General features: G+C 47.8%; 1 protein-coding gene across 7 annotated transcripts in view; it reads left to right on the top strand.

The window, feature by feature from the left end:
- The window catches only part of CUX1 (cut like homeobox 1), a 355,467-nt gene that overhangs the window by 311,918 nt on the left and 20,861 nt on the right, over window positions 1–22,688 (top strand). The window contains exons 21-24 of one of the 7 annotated variants that reach the window (XM_054714872.1): window positions 3,432–3,734; window positions 6,959–7,147; window positions 11,778–12,042; window positions 17,088–20,546. The exons of the other annotated variants lie outside the window; for them this stretch is intronic. Of the exons in view, the coding sequence (XP_054570847.1) occupies window positions 3,432–3,734; window positions 6,959–7,147; window positions 11,778–12,042; window positions 17,088–17,754 (1,424 nt within the window). The 3' untranslated portion in view covers window positions 17,755–20,546. Of the gene's footprint in view, window positions 1–3,431; window positions 3,735–6,958; window positions 7,148–11,777; window positions 12,043–17,087; window positions 20,547–22,688 lie in introns of those variants that run through there. 7 annotated transcript variants of the gene reach the window in all.

The raw sequence follows: 22,688 nt of genomic DNA, 5'->3' as shown, positions 1-22,688 counted from the left end.
ACAGTATACAGTGAGCAAGATGGATGATCTGCCAAATTGGTCCCTCGCATGGGTGAATCAGGGCAAATTTACAGTACAATTCCTTTGCTGCTTCAGATACAAAAATAACATTTGCTGGGTTTTATATCCAGTTGTCTGATGACCTGGAGGTGAGCAGAGAGAAGAAATCCGATTTGTAGGATTCATATTGCCTTAAAGATTTATATGGACCATTTCTGCCGTTATGTCTGCCTCTTTTACATCTTTCATAAACCATTGTTGTTTTTTAACCTGATTTTCCAGGTTGAGGACATAGGTTTATGCGCTGGTGGAATTCTGTACCATTCTAGGACAGTAAACGGGTTTGTTGGTTGAATTGCAGTTGTTTTATTTGGGATTTTATCTTTCTAAATATTTATACAAAATATCCCTTGTATTTAGAATACATTTTCTATTTTCTTGGGTTCAAAATAGGTTATTATCCTGTATATAATATGTCTATCAAAGGATACTCCAGTTATATGATCAACTGTAATTTATTTATTGCTTAGTGTTATATTTTGTTTAGTGAGGTAGCGAGTATTTGGGGGGCACCTGTATGTGCTGACGTTCACTGAGTGGCCTGGCCTCATGAGCTATCATCTCTCTGAGGCCATAGCACCCACGTGACAATGCCTGGCCTTGCCCCTCCCACATGGCTCTGTGGGGTCTCACCATGTGCTATGCTCAGTGGGGATGGGGGAAGAGGAAGAGAAAGCGCCAAAACACGGAGCCAAAGGCAGATTTTACCTTGTGGATAAGACAGCAGTGCAATGTCACTTTGTATTTTCCACCTGGACATAGTCTTTCTCTATATTTGAAAACTAGAGGCCCTGTACATGAAAACTCATGCACTGGAAGGGGGGGGCCCTCAGCCCAGCCAGCCCCCTCTCGCAACCCGGGAGCCTTCAGGGGTGGGAGGCGACCCAGCGATCAGGGGAAGGCAATGCCCCCATCACACCTCTGCTGCTGCCACTGCCGGCAGCACAAGCCTCGGCTGGCCCTGGTTACCTGAGCCTTGGGCAGCCCTGGGCAGCTGGGCAGCCGCCATCCGAGGCTTGCCTGCACCTCAGGCGTTGGCTGCGCAGCCGCCATCCGAGGCTTGCCTGCACCTCGGGCCGGCCCTGGGGGGCTGAGGGGACTGGGGGACACCAGAGGCAGGCACATGGAGCAGCCGGACCCACCTGAGGGCGGGCCCAGCCGTGCCGCACGTCTGCCGCTCCAGTGGGGCTGAGGGGACTGGGCGCCACCATCTTTGAGGGTGTGGCAGTCAATAAGCATATTCCCTCCTTATTGGCTGTGTGCACCGCCATCTTTGTGAGGGCATGATGGTCAATTAGCATATTCCCTCTTTATTAGATAGAATTAGGAAATGGCCAAAGCCTTTATTCCAGACATCCTAAAACTAGAATAGATGCCTGGTTTAATGGGTGATCCTAACAGAGAGGCCAGAAGGGACCACCCTCCACAGAGCACGAGGTGGCACTCCCCATTGGGCACATGCAAAAACAAGACAGAGGTCCTCCTCAAGAAAGGAACGCATGACCCCATCTCTCCTGGTGTTCGTGTCAGTGTGGCACAAAGCTTGGTTTTCAGAAACACCTCCTACGGTTTGACAGAGAACAGCGGGGGGGGCGGGGGACGGGGGGGAGTGCTCCTCTTCTGTCATTTCTCTCCAGTCTGGGTGCCTGGAGCCTTCTGGGATTATAGTGAGAACCAGCCTGGGTTCCTGAGACTCAGCCCTGGGCTGCCAAGTGCCAGCTAGGGCTTTAGGTCTCCTTATCAAGGGTCATCACTGTAGTGGCCACACATCATGGCAGCCCTCATTTAAAATAATATATCCATTTTATTTGTTCTGGAAATTATAGACAAAATTAGTATGTGAATCATAATCTAGGTAAGGTACTTGTGAATTATAGAATTACTAGAGGCCCAGTGCACAGATTTGTACACCAGTGGGGTCCCTTGGCCTGGCCTGTGGGATCAGTCTGAAACAGGTTCTCCAACATCCCCCAAAGGGTCCCGGATTGAGAGATGGTGCAGGCCAGGCCAAGGGATCCCACCAGTGCACAATCGGGGCCGGGGAGGGATCACAGGGGGGCTCCTGGACGTGTCTGGCCCATCTCACCCAATCCCGATCGGCCGGACCCCAGCAGCAAGCTAACCTACTGGTCAAGCGTCTTCCCCCTGGTGGTCAGTGCACGTCATAGCAACTGGTCAAATGGTCACACGAACAGTCGGACACTTAGCATATTAGGCTTTTATTATATAAAACTAGAGGCCCAGTGCATGGATTCATGCACGGGTGGGGTCCCTCAGCCTGGCCTGTGCCCTCTCGCAATCCAGGACCCCTCACGGGGATGTTGGACTGCCAAAGTGGCAGGCGGCTGGGAGGAGCCCAAGCCGGGGCCAGGCGCAGCTCCGCTGGAGCTCATCCCAGCCCCACTGAGGCTCCCGCCACAGCAGCTGCACCTGCCAGCCATGAGCCCTGCTTCTGGCTGAGCAGCGCTCCCACTGTGGGAGCACACTGACCACCAGGGGGCAGCTCCTGCATTGAGCATCTGCCCCCTGGTGGTCAGTGCACATCATAGCAACTGGTCGTTCCGTTCGGTCGTAATGGTCGTGTAGGCCTTTATGTATAGAGATAGGGAACCATTGGGAGAAATCATGACAATGATAGCACATGATTAATATGACATTTTTAAAATGTTTTTATTTATTTCAGAAAGGAAGGGAGAGATAGAAACATCAATGATGAGAGAGAATCATTGATTGGCTGCTTTCTGCACACCCCTCACTGGGGATCAAGCCCGCAACCCGGGCATGTGCCCTGACTGGGAATCAAACTATAACCTCCTGGTTCATAGATCAACGCTCAACCACTGAGCCACACCATCGGGGCAATATGACATTTTTTTTAACAGAATGGCCCTTGTACTGAGTCGTCAGAAACCTTTTATTTAAACCTATAGTTTTTCTTCTATTGCTATTATTCTTTTTAAATATATGTTTATTGATTTTAGAGAGATGGGAAAGAAGAGGGAGAGAAAAAGGAATATCCATGAGAGAGAAACATCAATCAGCCTCTTCCTGCACAACCCCTACTGGGTATTGAGCCTGCAACCCAGGCATGTGCCCTGGCCAGGAATTGAACCGGCAGCCTCTTGGTGCATGGGATGAAGCTCAACCAACTGAGCCATACTGGCCGGGCTATTTTTTTTATTTTTTTAATACCAAAAATGAGTGGTTACTCTCAGTCAAAAAACTATAAGACAATTAAAGCAGATTCATAGACTGCCATGCTGTATCCTTCTTATACAGGGCATTTACTTACTGTCCTAGGTAAGGAAAGTAGATGTACATGGTGAAAGATGGCTGTTTCAGCCTCAATTTTCTGTGTGCTTTAATTACAGAAAGCACGCCAAAGACCTCTGCCAGCTGCAGCCCTGCACCAGAATCACCAATGAGCTCGAGTGAATCGGTGAAGAGTTTGACTGAACTGGTCCAGCAGCCCTGTCCCCCCATTGAAACAAGTAAGGATGGCAAACCACCAGAACCCAGCGACCCGCCTGCTTCCGACTCCCAGCCCACCACCCCACTGCCTCTCTCTGGACACTCGGCCCTCAGCATTCAAGAGTTGGTAGCCATGTCTCCAGAGCTGGACACCTACGGTATAACCAAGAGGGTCAAGGAGGTGCTGACTGACAACAACCTTGGTAAGTTCCCTCCAGAGCTGCTATTCCAGAGGTGGCAGGTCGCTTCCTGTGGAGTTCTTAGGAAGAATGGGTGGAGGGGCCTCAGGCTGAACCAACCAGAGGTTTTAAATGTTTACAAAAAGTCCCACAGTTGTGAACACTTAAGGGGCTCATAAGGATGCTAGAGGTCTCCAGGTCAATCCCAGCTGTGCCCACTCTGGGACCTCTTAAAAGATATGCATTTAGGGTTGCAGCCTACTCAGACCGTCCACTCCAACCACCCTGATTGTAGCATGCCCAGTAGGGCTGTAAACCCTGTGGGCACCAGAGCTGGGCAGGATCAGCATCAGCCCAGCAGCATCCAGATGGCACAATGGAAGAGTCTGACAGACTGGATTCAAATCCCAACTCTCCTTCTTACTGTCTGTGCTACTGAGCAAGCTACTCTCTGAGGCTCCTCAATAAAACTGAAATAACAATGCCTACCATGGGGCTGTGAGTAGCAGCCTTGCTAGCACTCTGCCTGGCATTCCTCTGCCTCATGAAGCTGCTTCCATTCCGCAGGCCCCTCTCCCCACCCCTCTTGTGCTCTGTTTGAGGGGGCTCTCACTGAGGGCTCTATGGCACCACTGATCAAATGGCTGCAGCTATAAGAATATTAGGTGTTCAGTCGTTTCAAACCACTGTGCTCCTGCAGGATAGTATTGGACCAAGTGGGGTTCTAGTTTAGGCATCCAGAGAATGGAAACAGCCACTCCCAAACACAGCCTTCTTATTACCCGGGAGTAAAGTCAATTAAAAGAGCATTGTTTTCAGACAAAATTTCCGGTTCCTATGTCATATATGAAAATTAATACCCTTTAATTTTTAAATGTTTTTAACCAAGATTTACTTACAATTAAATTATGAGGTAAAAAAAAAAAAAAAAGAGCCTTGATCTCTTCTGTGCATGTTAAAATGACACCACAGAGTTTTTGGAATTTTCCCAGTACCTTCAGGAGGGACCTGTGTATCTGTTTTTCCCAGGGGACAGGAAAAGAAGGGAGTAGCAGTGAAGTGCGTTCCAGGAAAGTTTGTACAGTGACCTCACAGCCTGGGGATGAGGCCAGCTTGTCTGATTGAAGCCTTCCACTTAACTACTTGTGCAAAACAGAACAAGAGAAAAGTAATATCCGCTGAGAACATTTTTAATTAATTCATTAAAATAAAAATTTAGCTGTTGACTTTAAAATGGCTAATTTCCCTATGACCATCAATTAGTAAAATGTGCAGGGATCCCTAGACTTGTGTCATCCCTTACCTTACAGTCTTATGACAAATCCAAGGAAGTGGACCTGATATATTATTGCTGTTCCCTCCCTTTTATAGGAAGTATCATTTTATATAAATGTTGAAAATCAGCTGAAGAAAACTCATTTTCTAAACTGATAAGTTGCAAGATCACAGCTATGAGATTTTGAACCTTAAAATCTCATCCTAAGCCTTATCATTCATGTCCCCATCAGCGATGGAGTTGTAGCTAATGATGTCCATGTGCAGACATAGCAGAATCCCACTGGTTTCTGGAACTTTGTTTCAAATACCGTGAAACACGAATCAGTCCTCTGAGCGGTGAAACTTTTCACTCCAGACAGATAACTTATGCCTCTGAGCAGGAACCGCCAGAAGGCTCCATAGCAGTGTCACCCTGGACTTAGAGAGCAGAAGTCTGCATGGTTGCTCTCAAAGGTCTCAGCTTCTCCAGGAAAGGACATGGGCATCTCTCAGTGGGTTAATGACACAGAGGGAGCCCAATTCCAGCTGAATTAGACAGCACAGATGGCCCTTAATTGAGACTCAACTAAGGCAGTGTCTTAACCTTTGGCCTGGGATGTTGGGGTATTTGTGCATCAATCTCTTGAAATCATATGCAGAATGTATACGGCACATTTCATCAGGCGAAGGTCTGTAGCTTTCTTCAGGTTCTCAAATAGATCTGGGACCCAAAAGGGTTGGGAGTCACTACTATGAAACCTCTAGAAGTAATACAGATCATTTTCTCAGACTAGTCGCTTGATTTTCCTCCCATACAACTAGGTAGATCAGCAAATAGCAAATAGCTGTTTTTGTATGTCACTTTCCTGAACATAGTAAGCTTCTTAGAATGAAATAAGATCCATTTGCCAAATTAGAATGAGGTAAAACTTACTTTAAACAACCACAACAAAAAATGGCTAAAAACTTGGTGGGCTAAACTAAGAATTTGAAAAGCAGAGATGCCACAAGTTTACAAAATCAGTAAATGCATCTAAGGCAGCACTCTGCCATTTCTCACACCTACCCCGTGAGCACAGTGACCGTGTTTCCCTGTCACGGATGGAGGACGTGAGGTACGGTAGCAGTAGCCAGTCATCCATGGTCACCTCTGCCCCAGGAATTGTGTTCTGTGCACTTTATGATACCAAACACTGGCCTCTCTGAGCCCAGTCTCCATTTCTTCCTAATAAGTCCTGTTCATTGAAGTTGTTCAGGTTGTGCCTGATTCTCCTTTGTACCTTTAAAAGTGGTGGCCCCTCTTAACCTGCAGCTTAATGGCTCTCAAAGCGTTCTCCAGAGCGATGTGCCCTCTGAGAAGCCTGGGAGCAGGCTGCCCACCACGGCCCCGGGGAAGAGGCATCAAGAAAAGGTGCTTTGAGCTCCAGTGGGCAGAGGCAGCTTAGACTGCAGGAATGGACTTTCGAAATGGAAATGGCCTGCTTTTCAGAAAAACATAGCTGAGGAGCTCTTTCTCCTTCTCTTTCCTGCTGTGACTTTGGGTCAAGTGGCCCGTTTTCTCAGCAAGACCTGATAACCTTGCAAATCATGAAAGGAGCTGGTGCAGACGGCCCTATAGTTTGAGGTTGTACAAGAGAGATCTCCCTGTGTGCTACTTAACCTCCTGAGCTCAGGTTTGGGACTAACCACCTCTCATAAATGCAGCAGGTGTTATTATCCAGGCCTCAGTTCATCCAGAGCCTGAAGGCTTGACAGAAACGTTGTTGTGTATAAGCAGAATACAGGAGTAAAACTGACTTGTCTCCAGTGGAGTTTGTCACAAGTCTGGCTGAAGGAAATGCATTATAGAGTGCTTGCTCCGAGCCAGGACCCAGCTGACCAGACTCTGGGCCTTTAAACCCCATGTCTGATTATAACCTTGACACATACTTATCCTTCCAGACCCTAAGGTCTCAATGATGACATCTCTCTTGGTTCTATTTTCTCTCTAGGTCAGCGCTTATTTGGGGAGACCATCTTAGGGCTCACCCAAGGCTCTGTCTCCGACCTCCTCGCTCGTCCGAAGCCCTGGCACAAGCTCAGTCTGAAGGGACGGGAGCCCTTTGTCCGAATGCAGCTATGGCTGAATGACCCCAACAACGTGGAGAAGCTGATGGATATGAAACGGATGGAAAAGAAAGGTAACTGCCCCAGCCAGTTGCTTTCGCATTTCTAAACGTGCTGTTTCTTTTAAAGCCTTCATGCAGAGCTGATGAGGAACATGGATCTATAACCAAGGGGCTGTAAGGCAGGGCAAAGGATTTTTTTACCGTCATCCACCAAGGATGGGAAGATTTGTGTCTTTTTCTACCTAGCAGCCTAAACTCAAGGGCATTTTAGCACCGGGGAGCATTTTGACAATTCCTAATGGTCACCCTGGTGGTCAGTGTATCCTTTTTCTTCCTTCGAGAGAGTAAGACCACCAAGAAATGTGTACCACAGCGCTTAGTGGTGGCTTGTGTTTGTTGTCTTTTGTCTTGTTTGGTGAGTGCAATATTACATTTATCGCACATGCACCACATGCCAGGGACTTCCATATATTATCTTATTGGAAAGAGCATTGATCAATGCTTTTGTAATAAATACACTCAGATTCAAAGAAGTTAGGTGCCTGGAAAATGGCAGAGCAAATTCCTGCCGGACAGTGCTCCTGCTTTGAGGGGCCTGTGGAGGCTGCTTTCCTCCAGCTCAAATGTTGGTCAGCATTCTCCTTGTACGCTGGAGGCTACACCATGGGATAAATCCTAAAGGATTTCCTTGGTGATGGAAAGTAATGCCTATTTCATCTCATGGTTTGCACTCCTACATGCTGCTTCTCATTAGTGAGTCCTCCCTTCAGAGGGGACAGTCCTGGGTCACTGACCTGCAGTATGAGCTCACTCGGTGGCTGAATTCAAATCCCTTAGATGTGGAGATCCGGTACAGCTGCTGGCCTGGCCATAAGAAGCTGTGACCGCCCTCCTTAAATCAGCCTTTGCTGAGAAGCTCATCCAGAGAGTAGGCATGACAACCACCAATGTGGCTGTCCCTGGCCCCAACCCCAGCTCATCCGAGCCCAGGTTTATATCCTATGAATTCACCAAGAGAGGCTGCTGTTCACCGCCAGCCCAGCATCACTGTCACATCCCTCCAGGGAAGGACTGGAACTTCAGAAAGGAGCAAGAGTCTCTGATGCCTCCCCCAGGAGCTCGTGGGGCTGGCTGTTGTATCACATAGACTCTTCAGTTCCTGAGCACCTATTTGCCAGGCACTTAATCCACGCAGAGACTTCCCTTCATCCACACAGCTCCATCCCATACAGATGGCGTTATCCAGAAAGATGAGTCTCTGGCATTATGAAACTTACGTGATTTCAAGAGCTGGCATAAGTAAGGAGCAGGAATCCAAACTCATTCAAAGCTGCTGCTCTCAGCTCTGCCCTGAGCTGAGTGCCTGCCACACTGGGACTGTGTGCCCAGGCGGCCCTCCACCCCACAGGGGGCCCTTCCAGTGGGCTCCTGCCCACCCTCGGGTGTGTAGACCAAGGCTCTGACACAGGCCACATCCTCTCGGGCAGCTCTAGACCAGCGGTTGCCAACCTTTCAGACCTCATGGACCACCAGTGGTCCGCAGACACCAGTTTACAGCCGCTGCTCTAGACAGTGCTACAACCTCCAGAGGCCTGGTGCCACATCCCCATCCAAGTTTTTAAAATTCTTTTAAATTATAGGAAATTTCAAATATAAAAACAGAATGATACCATGAATCCAATATATCTATTACCAAGTTTCAGCAATTATCAGTGCTCACCCAAGCAATTTAAAATTTTCTGCCCTCTGTCAAAAGGCAGTGTCCTCCCTCCTTGTGCTTGCTAAGTGCAGGAGCTCCCTCATCCAGTGGCAGGTTTGAAGGTCCGGGCCAGTCTTGCAGACATCAGCAGAGAGGCGAGCCCTGGTTCTAACACTCCCTGATGTATTTCTCCTCCTGGGCCAGTGGAAGAGGGCCTTAGCCCCCGGAAATAGATTTGGGGGGCGGAGGGAGGGTCCTTCTACTCCTTTCTACACAGGCTCTGGGCGCCATCTTGTGTTACAAAAGAGTTTCTGTTTCAGTGGGGCCCCTCCTTACATCCCAAGATCCCTGAGCGATGTGGCCCCGCTGTCTTCTCTCCCTAGTAGAGATGCTCACTAGATAAACCTTCACCAGCCCCAGTGGGAGACCAAGGCACCTGTTCCATCAGTACTTCCTGTGATTTCCATAGACTGCTTGTCACCCGCCCAACAGGATGGGGCTGGCGGGACAGATCAGGCTCATTTCTTTCTGGCCTCTTAACTCTATCATATTAATGGGGATGGGGGAGTGAGGAAAAGAGATTGGCCTTCTCAATTGTTTCCTAGTTCTAATCATAAAATGGCAAGTTAAGTAGCCTAAGTTTCGGCATCTGTAAGATGAGGGTAAAAATGTTAACCTTTTCAGGTGTGAGGATTAAGAAGAATGTACCCAGTATAATAAGCAGCAAACATAAGTGCTCAGTAAGTGATAGTTACTGAAATAATATGTATTCCTTCAAAACCAATGAAAATAAATTGTGCTACCAGGCTAGCCTAGGTTAAAAAATCTGCACCAGGTAATCCACACTAGGATTCACATGGACACTATGCTTCCTTCTCTTTCATAAAGCCTCTCTTCTCCCTTTAGCGCAAATCTTCTATTGCTCTTTCTTCCTTCTAAACCTTTCTCTACCCGTCTGCCTTCTGCTTTTTGTTACCTTCATGAGATGGCCCTTCACCCAACACACAGTCACAGCACCTAGACACACACATATATGCAGCCTCTACCAGCTCACGGGCGAGGCTCCTCTCCCTGGAGGCCACAGATGCACCCTGACAGTCCATACTCTACTTCTGTGGCTCCCATGGACACAACCTCGGACCCTGCTCCCATGCTGTGGCCAGACGGGGCCACCATTGGGCAGGGCAGCCAGTGCTGCCCAGAACAGACATCAGTTCTGTCACTTCCTACCTGTGTGACCTCAGGGAAATCATTCAGCCTCTCTAAGCTTCTGTTTCTTCCTCTGTACAAAGGGGTGATAATAGTCTCTCCCCTTATGGGACTGAGGATTAATGATAAATGTTAGCTGCTGCTGATGATGATACTGCCACAACTAATACTACATGCCATTTGAATTAAATATTTCTCTTCTTCCATCAGTTTTAAGAAGTTTTAAAGACTTTTCAGACCGTATTTCAAACTAGTTCACTAGAAAGATCACTATGGAGGATTCATTTGCTCAAGAAGCTTAGTGGTTAGTGACGAATAACAATCAGAGTTGCAAATGGAGCACAGACAACACTAATAAAACCGCGAGAACCTAAAAGCCAGGAATCGCCTTCCATTTATCTCACAGTCCATTCGGCACATCCCCAAGTGACAGTCACACTCTTGAGTCCCTGAGCCTTGCAGCCAGCCCACTCCCCACTTCTCCTCCTTAGCCCTATCCCACGTCAAAACAAACATCTGCACATGTACTCCCCTCATTTCCAGCTTCTGTGCCATTCTCCTCTCCTACTGCCCTTTCCAGGGAAGGCCACATGTCTCCCCAAGCTCTGAGCCTATGCCAGCCACTTCTCCACTCCTGGGTTGGCTCCTGCCTCCTCAAAGCTCATTCCAGCAGGCTTTAAGTCCCCTTCTCATCATCATCTGCCAGCTTCCTGCTCACTCGCTATGCTTCCTCAAGACTGTGGCCCGGGATCACTGTCTTCCTCCATGTTCCCATCCTACCTCGCCCAGGGAGATTTTCTGACCCATCTGACCCATACATCACTTGGCTCTGACGTTTTTTGACCTCAACCCTTGGCTGTTCCCCAGTTCTTGTTATCACCCATTACTCTATCTCTCAAAGTCTAAATTCAGGTATCCCACTCACTGACCACATGCTACCATCCTTCCATCTTTCCATGTTTCTCTGTTCATTCCACCTTACCCAAGATGGCCCCCAGATATCTTCTGCCCATCTCTCCAGCCTTATGTCTGACAGCTCCTCCTACACGACTGCCCCTTTTGCGTGCACACACACACACAACACACTTTGACCATGCTGTTGTGTAGCTCTGTGTCTCTGCTCATGCTGTTCCTACTTTCCTCCTACCATAGTCTACCTCATCACCTATTTTTTTCTGATTAATCCCTCTTTGTCCTTCAAGATTCAGTTAAACATCTTCTCCTGGGAAGCCTTCCATGACCTCTCCCCAGGCTGACCCGAGTTAATTTCCCTCTGTGCCCTCCACTAAACTAGTCACGCAGGGACCAACAGGAACCTCCCATTATAACAGAGCAGGTCCTTGATGAATGTGTGTTAGGTTTCAGAATGGTTCTAGTTCAAGTGTTTTGAGATGTTCTTGTGAGAGGAGAGCTGATCAGCCTGATGCCACAACCCACACAAAAGTAATCTCAATCAACCCTGGCCAGGTGGCTCGGTTGGTTGGAGTGTCATCCTGTACACCAAAGGGTTGCAGGTTCTATCCCTGGTCAGGGCACATATGTAGGTTGCAGGTTTGATTCCCAGTTGGGACACATAGGAGAGGCAACCGATCCATGTTTCTCTCTCATGTCAATGTTTCTCTCACTCTCTCCCCCTTCTTCTCTAAAATCAATAAAAACATATCCTCAAGTAAGGATTTTAAAAAAGTGATCTCAATCCAATTGTATTCCATGTACTGTACTATGAGGGTCATGGGCTTGGGCAGATGTCACATCTGGGCCTGCCCCTCAGTCTGACTTCTCTCCCTTCCCCAGCCTACATGAAGCGGCGGCACAGCTCAGTCAGCGACAGCCAGCCCTGCGAGCCACCCTCCGTTGGCATTGACTATAGCCAAGGCGCGAGCCCCCAGCCCCAGCACCAGCTGAAGAAACCCCGTGTGGTGCTGGCTCCTGAAGAGAAAGAAGCTCTGAAACGAGCATATCAGCAAAAGCCATACCCGTCACCAAAAACCATCGAAGAACTCGCCACCCAGCTCAACTTGAAAACCAGCACTGTCATCAACTGGTTCCACAATTACAGGTACGATCCGGCTCTCAGCCCAGTAAATCATGGCTCCGAGAGAACACGCTTTCAGCCCTTGAGCAGAGGTTGATCTGTACCACAGAGTGGCCATTAATGGTACACAAGAAGGATCTTCAGTGTGCCCCCCAGCATACTGGGGTCTCAGAACTTGGTTAGTTCTCAGTAATTTGGCCAGTTGGGTGGTTTTTTATGTTTTATTGGCATTCTTAACTCCAAAGATATAGGGTCAAATAGTTATAACCAGTCCACATCCATGACAAGGAAAAAAATTTCCTCTACTATGTATCATTTAATAAGGGAAAGCATAGGCATTCATGGTGCCATAGTAATGAATGTTCCTAAGTGATTTTTGCATGCTTTCTCTGGGTCATTTATGGCATTGTTTTCCAAATTAGTTTGATTGGTTTTGTAATTAAACTCAGTAGTGTAAAACCCTTTTTTGGGGTAAAGTTCATGAGTTAATGAAGATTCACTCAGCATCTACTAGACTTCCAGACACTGAGCTAAGTGTTTTAACCAACATTGTATCACTCGATCCTCACAACTATATGATGGATATAGTATTATCTGCATTCTGCAGATGAAAAATATAAAACCAGAGCAAGAAAAGGCTGAGTGATCTCCTTGTAGAGCAAAGTAAACTGAGGTGCTGTTTGATTAGATAGTGGAAATTCACTGAAAGATAATGAGTTGTTAATCATAGCTGTAACGAAGACTTTCTACTGCTGGAAACCAAGAATTTCTAGTGGCCTGGTGGAAACTCTTGCTTTTTTCATTTCTTATAAGGGGCCATCTCAATTGCAAGTTCTCATCAGAACATCATTTTCTATAGGGCTCAATAAAACTAGGGTCAGTATTCCTATGTAGCTAGTGTGGGTAGGGCCCTCACAGTTATCTGAAACAAGTGGCAGGCCAGTCAAGGGCTAGAGGGAGGAGTTGTGTCTCTAACTGGGCCCTGTGTCTGATAGGTTCTGCGGGAGTTTTGGAAGGAGCCCAATAAACCTCCCAGATTCTGAATAAATTGGAAATTTTTTAAATATTAGATGGAAGCCAAAATAGCATCTTTACTGCTGATAAAGGCTAAGTTAACAGATGTAGCTTAGTGTGAGAGCTGAATAGACCTGCTACCTCAGTGGTCGGCAAACTGCGGCTCGCAAGCCGCGGTTTGCCGCTCTGTTGACTAATGAGTTTGTCAACTACTGCGTAAGGCATTACCCTTACCCAGAAGTTTTGACTTCAGGTTAAAGACATTAGTACATTATTAAAATGTTTTTTAAGTGTTTTTCCCTAAGGCAGTGGTCAGCAAACTCATTAGTCAACAGAGCGGCAAACCGTGGCTCGCGAGCCACAGTTTGCCGACCACTGTGTTACCTGACCCTTAGAACCTTACCCACAGAGCTTCATACAAGGACTGGCACACAGTAGTAATCATGGCAGCACTGGCCCCAGGCTAGCTCCAATGAGGACAAAGAATTTATAGGAGCTGAGTACAAACAGCTTAATCATCCTAATTTACCAATCAGATAAAAACAGGTAAAGTGAGGCCTCCTGCCATCTTCTACCTCAATAATGGAGGAAACTTTGACAGTAGTAAATAAGTGATGGGGGGAGAGAATGATTCAAAATATGGGCAGAGGTACGCCGGACCCTCTCCGTGCCAGGTGTTATGTCATCCCATTTCACTTTCTAGACACAAAGGAGCATTTGAATATATACTTTCAAGTCTTCAAGTTAGGTCCATTTTAATGCAAGTATTATAACTCTGGACAGCAGTGCATGAAGCTATAGATTACTGAGTATCTAGTTAAAGGTGCTACTAATGACACAAATATCTTCAAAACCATTTTCCGTGGTCCTATTGGGGCCACCTTTTCTCCAGATCTTGTTCAGGCCTCAGCTGAGTGTCAATCACTGCCTCCTGGACAGAGCACACACTCTCCAGGTTTCTCAGCTGTCGTCACTCAACTTTCTGGTCTCCTGACTACCATGGTGGTCAACTGGTCATTGTGGAGATGCAAATTCAATTATACACCCTGGACAAAAATAGAGAAGGAGAGAGGAAGAAGAGCAATAACACCTCATGACTTAATAAATGAGCTCAGTTCTGCCGAAACCGGTTTGGCTCAGTGGATAGAGCGTTGGCCTGCGGACTCAAGGGTCCCAGGTTCGATTCCGGTTAAGGGCATGTGCCTTGGTTGCGGGCGCATCCCTAGTGGGGGGTGTGCAGGAGGCAGCTGATCGATGTTTCTCTCTCATCGATGTTTCTAACTCTCTGTCCCTCTCTCTTCCTCCCTGTAAAAAATCAATAAAATATATTTTTTTAAAAAAAATGAGCTCAGTTCTGGATCTAGAGTAGATGCTTCATAAATGCTTTCTTTCAAAAATAACTTCATATCAAAACATGCGGGGCTATGGGAGAGCAAAGGGCAGAGATTAGTTTTAGCTGCAGAGATCTGGAAAAATATCTGGGAGGTATGAGATATACAGGGTCTTGAAAGAAGAACAAGAATGTTATACGCCATAAAATAGGCCACTTTACCCACAGAGCTTCATACAAGGACTTGCACACAGTATTACTCAGCGCACATCACTGAATGTGTGTAATTCCTAAGCGAGAAAGCAGTTTCTTACATTCTTTCTGCGGGAGTTAAACAGCAGTATTGATTTTATTTTCTCCTGCCCCCCTGGAACCTTCAGGGAATACTGCTTGGATCAGTTTTTGCCCCCATCCAAAAAATAAAACTTTACTTCCTCTTACCCTTTCACCCTAAGGAAATTAGAAGTATCGTAGAGTGACCATTTACCTAGGAATGCGACCAGGATTGCCAGAACAACATACCACAGAATGCCTGGTCTCCTGGAAGAGCAGGTCCACCCAGAAAAACTTTCAAACCTAAAAGCCATGGTGGCCTGTGAACCTTGCATGACACACCTGAAAACCAGATCTGTTCCTGGGACCTGGTCTTCCTAGACCAGAAGACAATATTCCTCTTAGACATGGAGACAATTCTAGGCCAAGAAGGATGATGTCTTATATCTGTTGAGCACAGAATATAGGGTGGGGCAATGGTAGGTTTACAGTTGTTTGTGGGAAATAATACAATAATTAATAAATAGTACAAATGTAAACTTTGTTTCATGTATTCACAATTGTACATCTACTTTGCCCCACCCTGTATGTGCCAGACACTGAGCCAAGAGCTTTATAAGTGTTCTTATTAGATCCTCCAATCAGCAGTTGAGTGTAGTGCTGCCAGCCCCATTTTACAGAGAAAGGTTATACTCTGAGCTGGTGAGGATGGCAGCCTGGAACCCATGCCCCAGGCATGCAGCTGCCCCTGCCCTCCCCCCAGCCCATCTACCTTAGCCTTAGCACGTGTAATTCTGTCATTCAAAAGGCAGCTGCATGAAGCTCTTTTCTTTTTTGTCTACTTTGTGCCCTAAATGATAGATTAACATTTTATTTAATCTTCATATCAAGCTCAAAAAGGTTAAGGAAATTATCCAAGTTACACGGGTAGTAAGTGACAAAGCCAGATTTTAAACCCAGGATTGCCCGTTCTAAAAAGCCTGTGCCCTGTGCTGGGCCAGTCTGCCCCTGAGACTCAGAGTTAGTATTTGAGCCTGTGACCTGGCTAGACTAAACCTTTAGCTGCCCTTCTAGCCTCCCCCTCCCCAACAAGGGTGGGGTAGGATTAGGTGTTCACCCCAACTAGCATTTTCAGCTGCCAATGGGCTTTAAAGCCAGTAAAGCCAGTTTGCCCTCCCAGCATAGTGCCCAGGAACCTGTTGATAGGAACTGCCATTTCTCAGGCTCCCACAGTAGCCCCAGGGAAGGAGGAAAGTCTTCTGTGACCCCTGGGAAGACTTCAGGACCTCACCCTACACCTCGGGCTCAGAAATCGTCTTCAGAACAAAAGTCAGAGCTCACCCTCTGCTGGGAACAAATAATTATGTAGCAGATAGCTGCCACCAGCGCTGACACACTGGACTGAACTACAGCCAGATTCTCCCTGGCTCCAACACTTCCCATATCCAACACAGGACCTGACATATAGTGAGGGCTCAAAAAACATTACCTTTATTGAATTATATTTACTGCAGAAAATATTTTCCTGCATTCCTCATCCAAGGGCTTTCTGCAGGACATGGGACTTGGTCATTTACCTGAAGATCCTTTTCCACTAACCGCTGGCTTTTTCAGCTCTTTGGAATACACCCCTAGAAAGACTTCTGATTGAGCCTAGTACTGTCAGCATGATGGGAGGAGAAAATCTGGCACAAAAAGGCTTAATAAGAGCCCTTCATGGTGTCTCCAAGACCTCGGAAACAGAGAAGGCCAGGGCCCGTTATTTCCTTCAGACTCAACAAAGTGCTGGAGCACATTCCCCACTGTCAGCTGCACGCATCTCGATTAAAACATGCTTGGGGCACATGTTTGGTCTCCTTCCTGCTTGATCAAAGTGACCCTTCCCTGGTCTTCTCCTTTCAGAGGAGGAAATTAGTTGAAACATAATTTGATGGAATCCCACTTAAGCCTTGACCAGAGCCCCTGACCTGTGGCTCAGAGAAAGGTTATGGATGCTGAAGGTTTCACTCTGGGCATTGTCCCATAATTGGTTCTCTCTCTCTTGAAGCTCTGACGTCCTGAATGTCCATTTATTCCTGTAGCCCAGTAGGCACCATGCTAGGCCTGGGGTGTGCAGAGCGTAAATGGGAACTGGCCATTCCCCGCCGAGTTAGAGGTGAGGTGGGATGGAGCCGGAGATGCCATTAGATAAGTAACATTGGCGCTCCATCCCAGGGGAGAAGGACTGGCATCGCCACCAGGGGGCAGGACAGCTTATGCCAAGGCACAGAGTTTGGGAAACGAAGTGAGGGCTCTGCTCAGGCTCCAGGCTAGGCCAGGGGGCGGCAGGGTGAGGGTGCGGGGATGCGGAGAGCAGGGGGGCGGGCGGAGGGCAGAGCCCCAGGCTCCCCGGGAGGGCCGTGTCCCCTTGTGCACAGCAGCTCACGGCGCCCTCCCTGCTTGTGTCTCGTAGGTCTCGGATCCGCAGAGAACTGTTCATTGAGGAGATTCAGGCCGGGAGCCAGGGCCAGGCCGGGGCCAGCGACTCCCCGTCGGCCCGCAGCAGCCGGCCGGCGCCCAGCTCCGAGGGCGACAGCTGTGACGGCGTGGAGGCCGCCGAGGGCCCGGGCGCCGCGGACGCTGAGGAGTCGGGCGGCCCCGCGGCCGCCACCAAGTCTCAGGGAGGGCCCGCCGAGGCCGCCGCCCCAGAGGAGCGAGGAGAGGAGGCGCCGCGGCTGGCGGAGAAGGCAGAGCCGCCGCCCTCGGGGACCCCGGCCCCGCAGGACGCCGACGAGGGCCGACCCCGGGCACCGCTGCCGCCCGAAGGCCCCGCGGACGGCCCGCGGCCTGTGCCAAACCCCGCGGCCGCCGCCGGGGAGGACGCCGCTACCTCAGCCGCCCCGGGAGAGGGCCCCACCCGGGCCCGGGACGCCGCCCCTAGTTCCGCTTTGCCAAGCACCAGCGCGCCGGCCGCCCGCAGGCCCAGCTCGCTGCAGAGCCTCTTCGGCCTCCCCGAGGCGGCGGGCAGGGACTCGCGAGACAACCCCTTGAGGAAGAAGAAGGCTGCGAACTTGAACAGCATAATCCACCGCCTGGAGAAGGCCGCCAGCCGCGAGGAGCCCATCGAATGGGAGTTCTGAGGGCGCCGCCCGCCCGTCCGCCCGCCGGCCGCTGGGAGCCGCGGGGCGGGGCGGGGCGCGCAGAGGGCGGCGCCTGTCCACGGCCTGGACCGTGTTGCGCACTTACTGCCCTGCGGGCCACAGGGCAAAATCGCCATAGGCCAAGGTGCATATAGAAACAAAGGAGCATTAAGCCCAATCTTTGTCGTGTTTTCAAGGAAGAAAACGGAAATGTGTAGTCGAGCTTTTTTGTACCCTGAAGTGTTTTTTTTATTGCCCTAAGTGATTTCCACAGGTTCTGGAATAACTCTTACAGCTTTGCCTTGCGCCCTCCTCTTTCGTGTGGGCTTTAAAAAAAAAATCAAACCCACATATTAAAAGGGGGCTTTTTATCTGCCATCTAATGGCTTCAGAGCGATAATACACTATTATCTTCTTAAACCAGGAAAGGGGGAGGGGGGATTTTTCAGAAAAATTAAAAAAGAAAGTTTTTGTAGCTGTTCAGTTGCCACTAAGAGATTGCACAGTCAAACCGACTCTAAACACACTAGTTTGGATTCCTAAATATTTTCAAGTAAAGAATCTTCTCGTTTGAAACTTTGAATTAAAATAAAACACATTTACTCCACATATTTTTTAACAAAAAGAAAAGTCACATCAGGAAAATAACTGATTTTGTGGTAGCTGATGTAGTGTTTTCTTGTACGTGAATAGAATCCTGACATGTAGTGCACATTGATCCATAGCTTTAACTGACTCTGGGCTTTTGCCGGCCAGGGTCTGTTTAATACACTCCATTCTAGGCCAAATCAGGACAAAAAGAAAAGATCCGAATCTAGGTATTTTATAATCTGCTTTTTAACCTCTAACCGCAGAGCACGCTGATCAGACCTCATATCTCGGAGGTTTAGGAGACAAGTTAGAACTGTAGCATGTACCCGTTCATTTCGTTTAATTTATGGTGTCTACGTCTGTGTTAGTGCGTCTGCACATATGTGAGCATTTAAAGAAAGGAGGAAAGAGTAGGCCACTAAGGTTCTGGGGCCCAACGGCCCACCCCTTGTAGACAGCAGTCTTTCCTTGGCACAGAAGGCACCACACCTCACACCACTCTCCCAGGCGCCTGATGGACTGAGCCCCACCAGGGGACGCCGCTCCCTGGGCCTGGGCAGGGCTCTCGCGCACTCTCTCTTTCCCTTTCTTCCCACCACAAGCACTGATGACTGTTGAAGTCGTGGGAAGCTTCCTTCCCTGCAGAAGAGAGAACGTAGCAATCTGGGCTCTGCTCCCAACCCCGTAGAGATGGCCCAAACTGACACCAAAACGTAGATGCTCTTCACTTCCAGACCAGACCGATGACCCTCCATTCATTTTGCCTCTTGGAGCGTTCTTTTATGCAGTCTTTTACTTAGTCTTTTAGGGCAGTCTAAGTACAAATCAAAAGTCTAACTTGTCTCTGATTCCTCCTGTTGTCTATGTGTATATGCGTGAGAATAGAGGTGGATGAGAGTGTGCGTGTGTGCGTGTGTGCAATTTTATACGTCTGTGTATTTTCTTAAGTACCTGTGCACACATAGAGTGCATTACTGCCACCTTTTTTCAATAAGCTGTTTTATCAGTTATGGCTTCTACAAGTTTGCTAATTTAGACTCCTTTATTGCCATATCTTTAAACTAACAATAGATGATTTCGGTATATATATATATTTTTTTTTGCTTATTTATAGGTGCTGTATTTTATTATCTGATTGTTAGGAAGGGATGAAAGGGGCAAATATTCTTTAGAGGGATAGACTGCCGGCAGTATTGGGTATAATTTACAAGATGTAGTTGTCATACTGTATATTACTGATTGAAAACTTTTTGACCGTATTGTGTATCATTGAAACCTTTGTCTTAGGTCAACATCTTTGGATGACATTTTAATGGTGCATTCATTATTTCTTAAGTTTAATTAATATTATCTTTTTTTGATTTGGGGGTGGGAGGGAGTTATAATTTTAGAGGTATGCTCCCGCTATTACACCTCAGTGTGCTTGTATTAATTAACTTGTAGGACTTTGACTGTAAGATGTGAAACCACATTTCTTGCATGATGTTTTAGAAATTATATATTTCATTTACAGTCTTTTAACCTGCAGCTGCAGCACTTAGTTCAAGTTTTCACAAATTTAAGAGTCACTACACTAAAGACAATGCCTTTTCATGAGTAAGAAGTTTTCAGAAGGCTCTAGGAGGCTGTGAGGCAGGCCGTTTGTCTTTTGATAGTTGCATCATCTCTGAACTTGAAATCTGGTTCAGTGAGAAGAGAATTCAAAATGGAGGAGCTTAAGGGGAAATAGATTAACATCTGGCTCAATTCGGGTGCATTAAGAAGAGCGAATTTGCATTAGTGACCCTTAGGACAGTGAGTAGCAGAGCCCCTGACAGTACTGTGGTGTCCTCTCCACAAAAACCTTGAGGGAATTTTGTCATCATGTGTGATGAATCACTAAATATCTGATTTTCATCAGAATCAAAAGCAGGGAGTTAACAGGAAATATTAGGGTAGTGTTAATTTTAAAGGCATGACTGTTATATATGGAGGTATTAAATCTGAAGAAATTGAAAAATTGTAAATTTGTTCATTCTTGTGGCCAAATAGTAACAGTCTAAAACAGCCATTTTGGCTCTTCCAAGCAATTTAGTCATTTTTGTTGTTGTGTTTTTTGTGGGTTTTTTTTTAAGTAGGTTATTGTTTATTTCCATTCTGTCTTTTTTGCCAGACTTACATCTGGGTGCTTGATACAATCAGTTGGTTAAATTTTGCTTGCAGTTCTGTATTTGTATTTTTTTCTTTATTTATTGTTTTTATTGCGATCCCAACCCTATGCTCGTTTGTGTTTAAGCTATCACCGCCTGTAATACTTCTAAGAGCTGCCACTAAATAACAGAAACCTGTCAGCACAGGAAGTGTCCCCCTCCTCACTGCGCCCCTCATTTTGAGTCTAAGGGTTGATCTTTCATCTTGATAAGCAATATTCAAGTGCCTTGAACAGCATCTTCTCCGTGGGGTTTCACCTTCAGCTGGCTGGCGTTCCAAGCAGTGGCTCCCACAGGCAGCTGACCTCCTCCTCTTTACGCTCCATCAGTTTAAAAAGCTGATTTGTACCTCTCCCCTGGGGAAAACGGTTCCATACAAAACACTAACACTTCATTACAAGCTCCATTATACCATTTTAAATGGCTTCTTTTTGTTAATTGGAGGCAGTGTTCATAACTTAAGGTTTTTGCCATTACTTTGCTGGCTAAGTGGAGGCTCAGCATAAAATCAGTGTTCACGTCAGCCTCTTGCCCCTTGGTTCCTGCCCATGCTCTCCCGTGGTGTCTGAGGTGCAGGGTGTGTGGGTTCTGTCCTGGGCCCATCCACCACCCGGCTCCCAAGTGACTTCCCTTGAACCTCCAGATCAGTCAGGATGTCTGTGATTTCTGTCCACCAGACCGCTTTTCTTGAGAAAGAATAACCACAGCCATCAGCTCAATTTAATTATTCTCAGAGCTGACCTGCCTGAGGAACATCACAACCCGAGGTGGCTCATGGTCAGCACACTGCCCTGGGATGCAGGCTTGGGAGAAGTCTCCAGGAAATGCCAGGATCTTGACTCGTATGACTACTCTCAGACCCTGGCCATTATATCTGGGAAAGTGACTGAGGCAAGAAGGTAACCATTCATGGCCTCCCTGTACTTCCAGTGCACAAATGCCTCCCTGCCCAGTTTCCTTCCTGTTGGCATCTTTGCTTTCTCCCCATTTAAAATCCATCCTGTCCAATGTGGACGTCCAGGTCTCCTGGTTGGTGGTCCAGACCCAGGGGGCTACGGAGCTTTGGGTTAAGTGTTCCTCTGTGCTCTCTCTGGCACGAGAGTCCCCCACCCCAGGTCCAGCTGGCGAGCTCCAGGAGGAAGGGAACACCCCACCTGCCTCGTTGGCCAGGGCACATCAGCCAAGAGCAAACCTAGCAGCAGGCAGGTTGTGCTTTCATCCACGGGAGCGCTCCAGTGTCGCTGACTCCCCTAAGGTCATGCAGCAGTCACGCTCTAAGAGACTAGAGGAAGAATCACCAGGCATCTCGGGCTGCAGGAGGGTGCCTTCCCAGCTAATGTTGGACTGGGTTTCTCTCTTTCTCCTGAACTCATGTTCTTTCATGCAGGACTAATCAATGAACTCTATTGACATTCTATGCAATGTTTTTCATTCCTCTGATTTTAGAAAAACAAACCTTACTGAAAACAGCAGAGGAGCAGGGGGAGTATATGCACATCCTGGGGTTAGCACCAAGTGGAACAGCTGGGGGACCAGAGCCTTTACCTTAAATGCACTATGACAGCCGCCTCTCGACAGGCCTATAAAAACAAGAGTCTGCTTGTGGCTATCCCAAGCCCCTGCTTTTGGAGGCCAGAAAGCCAGCTGTGAGGGGAGATGTAACAAGGCGAGGTTCTGGCATGTGGTGGGCTCTTCGCCGCATCCCTTCAGGCTGGAGGTTTGGCTCCTTCCCTGGATGTCCTCCCTTCAGCCCTCATTTATCCCCGTCTACCTCACTAGCCTATGCTCCCATTTGACATCACTCCTCACCCACACCCCTCGGAACCGTGCAGCAAGTGGGCTGGGGGAAGAGAAAAAGCTAGAAGGGTGGCATCCATGATCTAGGCCTGGTGGGCAGGCATCTTCTCTCTCTCTTGTGAGCACAACATGACAGACAGCTGTGCTCTGTGAGGCACATGGATTTTTCTCTTGACTTCCACCTGTTCTTGAAGATCTGTCAGCTGTTTCCTTGGCAGGCAGGGACAGTCTCAGGCCTCAAAGGGCCTTGTCTTTGGCCTGCCTTTTCTTTTCTGCCCATTTCTGCTCAGCTGTTAAGATCCATCACAGTCATTTTCCTTGCCCTGGGCTGCCCCTAAATGGCCACATGAGGACACT

The sequence above is a fragment of the Eptesicus fuscus genome, chromosome 4, assembly GCF_027574615.1.
Source record: "Eptesicus fuscus isolate TK198812 chromosome 4, DD_ASM_mEF_20220401, whole genome shotgun sequence".
Classification (NCBI taxonomy): Eukaryota; Metazoa; Chordata; class Mammalia; order Chiroptera; family Vespertilionidae; genus Eptesicus; species Eptesicus fuscus.
Note: the sequence above shows the minus strand (reverse complement) of the source record. Positions and strands in the feature narration are given on the sequence as shown.